The 7261-nt window shown below is 43.5% G+C and overlaps 1 protein-coding gene across 4 annotated transcripts in view; it reads right to left on the bottom strand.

Annotated features, from left to right (window-relative positions):
- Positions 1 to 7261, bottom strand: part of Nrf1 (nuclear respiratory factor 1) — a 64652-nt gene that overhangs the window by 33115 nt on the left and 24276 nt on the right. For all 4 annotated transcript variants that reach the window (XM_021189467.1, XM_029534801.1, XM_021189474.2 and 1 more), the window contains exons 5-8: positions 5463 to 5621; positions 4167 to 4364; positions 3307 to 3408; positions 1303 to 1460 (exon numbers count right to left, since the gene is read on the bottom strand). In XM_021189467.1, the coding sequence (XP_021045126.1) occupies positions 1303 to 1460; positions 3307 to 3408; positions 4167 to 4364; positions 5463 to 5621 (617 nt within the window). The remainder of the gene's footprint in view (positions 1 to 1302; positions 1461 to 3306; positions 3409 to 4166; positions 4365 to 5462; positions 5622 to 7261) is intronic.

The following is a 7261-nucleotide window of genomic DNA, read 5'->3' as shown; positions in this document are numbered from 1 at the left end:
AAAAAAAAAAAGAGTTTAGCCAGGATTTAAACCAGAAATCTGTGACCTTGGGATCCTCTTGTCAAACAACACATCGTACAGTCTTATACAGCTCATTGCACACAAGCGCATCTGTGCTCTCCAGCCCTCTATCCCACCCAACCTAAACCTTTTTAAAAAGCAGCTTAACAACAACAACAAAAAAAAGATGTCCCCAAACTACACTTTAGCTGACTTTTGTATTCCTCTCTCTGGATATCTACAATGCTCATTCTAACATCAACTGTTATGTGGTTCACTGAAATTAAGTCCCTGGTGCAAGGAGGATTTCTGACAGCAGAGACTGCTAGAACACTCCTCTCTACTCATAGCTCACCTGTAAGAGTGCTGGCTTGCCAGAGAGGACAGGGACTATGTGAGTTAAAGGCTGCACACAATGATTAGCTGCAGCACTGACCACTTGCCAGGCACTGATCCTAGGAGCTCACTCGCAGTGTCGCCTTCAGTTCTTTTTTTTTTTGGTTTTTCAAGACAGGATTTCTCTGTGTAGCCCTGGCTGTCCTGGAACTCACTCTGTAGACCAGGCTGGCCTCGAACTCAGAAATCCGTCTGCCTCTGCCTCCCAAGTGCTGGGATTAAAGGCATGTGCCACCACGCCTGGCGACGCCTTCAGTTCTTACACCTCCTCAAGGCAGGGAGAGGCATTACAGTTAGTCTACAGAAAGAGAGCCTGGGCACTGAGTTTAAATAGACACCTTCAGTTCTTACAACAACTCCTCTCAAGGCAGGGAGAGGCATTACAGTTAGTCTACAGAAAGAGAGCCTGGGCACTGAGTTTAAATAAACTGCTCAAGGTCAGCCAGCCAGCAAATGACAGGGCAGAGTTACTTTAAGGTCCCTGTTCTTAGTGATTAATAAAAATTCTTGGGTCTGCTGAAAATAAAATTGTGTCAGGAATCAAGAATAATAGGATGATGACCATTCCTGTCAATAATCAGTAGGAAGTGGCCAGAAAGGAGCATGCAATGCTGTTTTAGTAAATGCCTCTCTTTCTGCAGTGTGTCCTTCCTAGATAGTCTTCAAGAGAAAGGGTTTAATGTTTCCTGGTGGGGCTGGTTAGAAATCAAAGTGCTATAGCTCAGCATCAGAATGTCTGCTTCATGCAGGAAGCCCTGGGAGCTCTATGCCCAGGACTGAAGGAAACAACTCGGCCTGCAGTGTCTTATGAGCTGTGTGTGTGCCTGTTGGCTGTGACTGAGGAGGAATGCGGCAGCTCTCTTAGCACAGGCCTGCAATCCCATTCTTCCCCACCCCTGCCTCCACCTGTTGAGGGCCATGGTGACAGTGGCTCCCTGTTGCATCTCCTGAGAAGCTGCTACTGCGGCTTCTGCCAGTGATGCTACCGCCTGGGTGGCCTCTGATGCTTGCGTCGTCTGGATGGTCATTTCACCGCCCTGTAACGTGGCCCAATTTTGTTCCACCTGAGGCAGAAAGGACAAGGACAGTCAAAAGTCAAAACATAACATTTTTATGCTTTTCACCAAATGAATGTATACAACATGGCCTATAATGTATATAGGGAGGGTTTCAGCATGCTCTATTCTGTGCAAAAAGGGGGGACTGTTAGGATTTACATTTAAATTTGATTGTGTCTATATCAAGTAGTTCTGGAAGCACCAAGAGAAATCACTGAAAATACTTTCTGGAGGCCAGTATGGTAGCACATGCCTATCCCAGCACTCAGGGGGTCCCCAATCCCCAGGTCGGCTTGGCCTATATAGTAAGCCTGTGTCAAGAGACAGGAAGGGAATGGGGTAGGGAAAGATGGATGGAGGAAGGGGATAGGGGAAGAAACAAAGAAATCTGATGGGTTTGGATGGGAGGTGGAAGGCGGACTTGGCAGGCCCTGCTTCTAAGTAGTGCTTTCCTTGGCCGTGTTGCCTAAGCCTTGGTCACCCATTCCTTCCCATGTAACTGTATGCGTTTGTATGCTACCATGTCCAAAGAGAAGGCTAAGCCCAAGAGGGAGAGTTAGTCAGAAGATGTCCTGCTGACTTGCTCAGAGAAACTCACTGTGCTAAGGCCCTTCAAATGGTGGCTCCTGTTATTTCTGGTTAGAGCAGGTCACTGTAGCCATTTCAGGTTTTCAAAACTCAGAGTGTGGAATGCCTGCTGTCTTGCACAGGACACACTCCTTTCCCAGAATCCTTTGCTCTTGCTTGCTCCCTGTAGTCCGAGCTCAGGTGCATCACTCCTCTCCAGAGCCCTCAGAAGCAAACCCCTGCACTTCACAGGGCCCTCTTGCCCTCCCCACTGCTCAATGAATGCTTCCCCACGGGTCTCCTACCCTCCCACCCACCCACCATGCATGCATGGTTCCTGTGGACAGAACAGTTTATTGTCTGCTATCTGGTTCTGCAGAGCCTGGCACAGGCAACAGAGCAGTTACTGAATGGAGGGTGGAGAACATACTCCTGTCTTTTCCTACTTGTTACTGAACCTGTCTATATTTCAGCAGGACTGATATTCACTAAATCCTACCAGAGTGTGACATCTAATCACAAACCCATCACACTGCTAGTGCCCCACTTTAAGCTCACATCCTTAATGTCTTTGTACTTTGGTGGTTTTTTTTCCTTTGTCCAGCAGAGTCACACATACCATTATCATTAGATATCATTCAAATTTCTGATATCTAATGCATTCAACATGACCAATACCAACTTGATGGCCCAAAGGACAACAGAATCTTTTTTTTTTTTTTTTGAGACAAGATTTCTCTGTGTAGACCAGGCTGGCCTTAAACTCACTGAGATTTACCTGCCTCTGCCTCCTGAGTGCTGGGATTAAAGTGGCACCACCAAGTTTGGGTACAGAATTAATTCTTATGCATTGCAAATAAATTACATACTTATAAAATCAACATACATAGTTTAAATTTTAATGTTGAATTCTAAATGTCCATGTAATTTGTATAGTCCCTAAGTAACCTTTTTGCAACTATGCAGTATACTTAGCATGGGAGCCCTCAAATGGCCTTTCTTGTAAAAGTATTAAAGAGAAAATCCTTTTTATTATGTTTTATATTAAATACCTTATTACAAATGTGAAATTCTAAGTTTCTAACAGGTTGGTCTGGGTAGTAGTGATCCATGAATTTTAATTGTTACAATTAACACAGTAGTAGATAGTTCTCCAAATTGCCATGGTTGGATAAATACTAAAAGTGTCACATACTGCAAGGCTGCCCCGTCATCTTCTCAGCCTGACTTCTTCCTACTCACTCATGCACTACTTCAGTAGGGAAAACAGACACCCTTTTCTTACCTCTCCATCCGCCACAGCAGAGTAATTCACTTGGGCAACAGTGACTGTGGTGGGCAGTTCTGAAGCATCAGCCAATGTGGCTACTGTTGCCCCTGTACCAACCTAGGAAACAAAGGAAGTTAAATGGCAGTAGACAGACGTTCTACCTGGCCCTCACACATAAGCTAAGACTCGCTGAGCCCCAAATTCAGCATAATATGCCTCCTGACAGGAAGAGAGTGACTAAATCAACTCTCAGAGACAAGTGTGAACCAATACTAGAAGAGTAACTGCATTCCGCCCTGGAGTGTGGTGCCAGTCAACCAACACTCTACACTCTAACCCCAACCTGAACTTTAAAGATTCCTCATCTGTCAATAAACAGTGTTCCACCTTAGAACAGGTATTTCTCTGGCACGTACACACCTATCTCCTTCTCCCTTCCTCCTTCCTCAAAAACCCTCCTCTCTGTTTCTCTCTCCAGATGATGGGGATTGAAGGTGCCGGTCTTCTACACGATAGGCAAGCATTCTACTATCTAATTGGATCCTAACCCAAGAAACAATTTTCAGAAGCTTTGTTTGGAAATGTTCCAGAAGTTACTTATAGCTCTGAATTAAATAAAGCACATGCAATGTAAAATATGGTCCAAAGGCTAGAGATAAGATGTGGCCACGTGGGTAAGGACTTTCCCATTCCAAGCAGCACAAGAAAATGAAATAAAAAATAAATGAAATCGTTTGGAAGTAACTGCTAGGCAGGAAGAGCTAGAGCAGCTGTTAGGATGTGCAGAGAAGAGCACACACACAGGAAATTTCTCCCATGCGAGATAGCACTGAGATAGCACTGAACCACCTCCCTGAGATGTCAAGCTTTCTTACCTGGATGAGCGACACGGTGCCATCAGGGTTGCTGAAGGTCTGTACTACCGTCTGTGATGGTACGAGATGAGCTATACTGTGTGTGGTGGTGGCCTGAGTTTGTGTTTGCTGATCTTCAAAAGCATATAAAAGATCCTCCCGCCCATGTTGCTTATAACAATTTTTAACTATGGTCCGTAATGCCTGGGTCCATGAAACCTGTCATCAAAAGACCAGGAAAGCATAATAAGCCACAAAGAAATTGGGGATTTAGGCCAGCACGGGAGAATCAGCCATGTATTTATCAAACCTTGTACAGAGTTAGTTTCTTAGGACTTCCCACAGAATTATCCTGGAACAAAGTAACTGATGGTCTCCTGTCTCCTTTTCCTTTCCTTTTTCCTTTCCTTTTTCCTTTCCTTTTCCCTTCCCTTTTCCCTTTTCCCTTTTTTTCCCTTTTTTTCCCTTTTTCCTTTTCCCTTCCCCCTTCCCTTCCCTTCCCTTCCCTTCCCTTCCCTTTCCTAACCAAGGAACTGATGGTCTCCTGTCCTTCCTTCCTAACCAAGGTCAGATTTTGCTTTTATGTCCTATTCCAAACTGAGGCCAAACTCTCCAATTTATCTTAATAGGTAACACTCTGATCAAGAAGTATGTATTATGTCTCTTTGTATGTATGTATATTATCTGTGTGTGTCTGTGTGAGTGTATCCTACATGTGTGACGGTGCCCATGGCAGCCAGAAGAGAGTTGGATCCCTATAACTAGAGTTACATGTGGTCGTGAGCCACCCGACATGAGTGCTGGGAATTGAACTCAGGTCTTCTGCAAGAACAGCAAGCACTTTTAACCACTCAACTAGCTCTCTAGTGATTTGTTTTGTTTGTTTTTTGTTTTCAGGTAGGTTTGGTCTAGAAGTCATTATGTTGTCCAGGCTGGCCTCAAAATAGAGACTCTCACGCTTTGGCCTCCTGAGTGCTAGTATCACAGATATGTGCCACCAAACCAGCTCAACAGTGGTTCCTGCTAATCAGAAGCAAGGGTATTCTAAGCTTTCAAATGATTCTTACTTCTAAGTTTCTCTTGTTTAAAGCTTTTACAAAAGACATCTATGAAGAAGCAAAGTATAAATCCATAGTCTTTCCAGATCTTTCTGTGTACAGAGATAGGAGTAATAAACAAGAAGGACTGTATCTCAGAGAACATCCAACTTCTCTGGAGGAAGAGTCTTGACTATTATGAAATGATCTGAGACTTGTACCGACCAACACTGAGGCGGGTGACGCATCATGGCAAAATAATGAGCACTGAGGAACTTACCCTTTGCTTTTGCTCTTCTGTGCGGACATCACTGCGGACATTGGCCCATGGGATGTCTTCTGGCCACCAGATAGGCTTGCAGCTTTCTTTCCCCCAGCCTGGTTTCCCCCGACCTGTGGAATACTTGAGCATCTCTGGGATAAATGCCCGAAGCTGAGCCTGAAAGACAAGAGCATCACAGTGATTCATGACCAACACATGGGATGTGCACCTGGATCCCACACCCCTCAGACCACCAAACAGGGAGCACTCCTATGAGTCCAGAAAGTTCCGAATGGGACTGCCGAGAGCTCACTGCTCCCTACAGTTACTTCTGCCCCATGGCTGACTAAAGGAGGGTACTCCTGTTGATTATGGAGCCCTGAAAAGCTACATTTTGTAGACTTATTCTTAAAAGGACAACAATGCCTATCTCCAAACTTGATTTGTGCCTCCAGAGACACTACTACACTAAGAGCTGATCTTCCTTCTATAACTTCCATGAGTTAAGGGTCCACGTGAAGGTGTTGCTAACACTGTTTTGGAGGTTGTAGTCAAGTAGACACAGAAGACTAGACGTGAGTAGCAGGTTGAACCATTGTTATCTAGAACCAAGATGACTCTGAAGCAGGACCTCCCGAGAAGCAGGCGAAAAATACCACAATCACCAAAAGGTGTATTACATCCATGAAGAGGTAGATGTGTGTAAGATATATTAAAAGAAATTGCTTTTTCGTTTAGTAAGGTGAAACTAACCCAAGAGTTCTCCCAAGTTCCTTGGAAGCAGCAGTACGAGGCTTAGAGGCAGATGGAACAACATCTACATGAACTTATGGACTTCACTCAGCTTGATTTTGGAAAGCTAACTGAAGCCAAACCAGGCTTAAACCACAGTCAATTGACTGACATTTCTTGGCACAGGAACCAGTGCATGCAGATAGGAAGACAGTAGGTCTGTGCTGCGAATATTCTTCAGCAGGTTTGATGATTTGGGGCAAGAAAAGCAGTTTATCAAGTTTAAACCTTAGATTCTGTACCTACCAAGAACACATCTGTGCTGCCTTTACAATGTAAAACCATAGGGAGAGGAACATTTTGAGCAAGGAGTTAGAATCAAGGACTTCGCTACAGCTGTAACTAAACAGTAAAGCAAAAATGGTAGGGGATATTGAAGAATTAAGTTGCAGAGAATGAGCATGCCAATACTTTAATATGGAAGAATATATCTCCTAAGTGTTCTTATAATTCTTTTTATAATAAATATGGAAGCTCATTATACCAGAAGATAATTCAAATAGTTATACAGTAGGGGACCATGTAGGCAAATCATCCATGCTTATATGACAAAGATAGGCCTGGTGGCTTCCTGTGTGGGCCATGGCATGGCATCTCTTCCTAAGTGCTTCCGATTCACACATCTCCCACCTACAGGCCATGATATAATATACTCCATGTACATTTGGCTCTGAGGCATCAAACAGTGGGTTAATAGAAATATATCCATTTGCAAACCCATGCTATCTGATTCATGAGGTCATTCCTCCAGTTATTTTAAGAAGGTACATCTCAAAGTCATTTTTTTCCTTTATCCTAGTTTCTTGACTGTTTTTTTTAGCCTCAAGCAAAAAGGGCTTATATACATTTTCTACTTCTTCATTTAAAAAACAAGAGCACAAATGAAATAAACTGATACTACAAACTTAAAAGTTCCCTTTTTAGTCCCGTTAATAACAACCCACAAAAGGAGAGACTTTTTTATTTATTTATTTATTTATTCATTCATTTATTTATTTATTATATGTAAGTATACTGTAGCTGTC

This window comes from Mus pahari, chromosome 2 (genome assembly GCF_900095145.1).
Source record: "Mus pahari chromosome 2, PAHARI_EIJ_v1.1, whole genome shotgun sequence".
NCBI lineage: Eukaryota > Metazoa > Chordata > Mammalia > Rodentia > Muridae > Mus > Mus pahari.
Note: the sequence above shows the minus strand (reverse complement) of the source record. Positions and strands in the feature narration are given on the sequence as shown.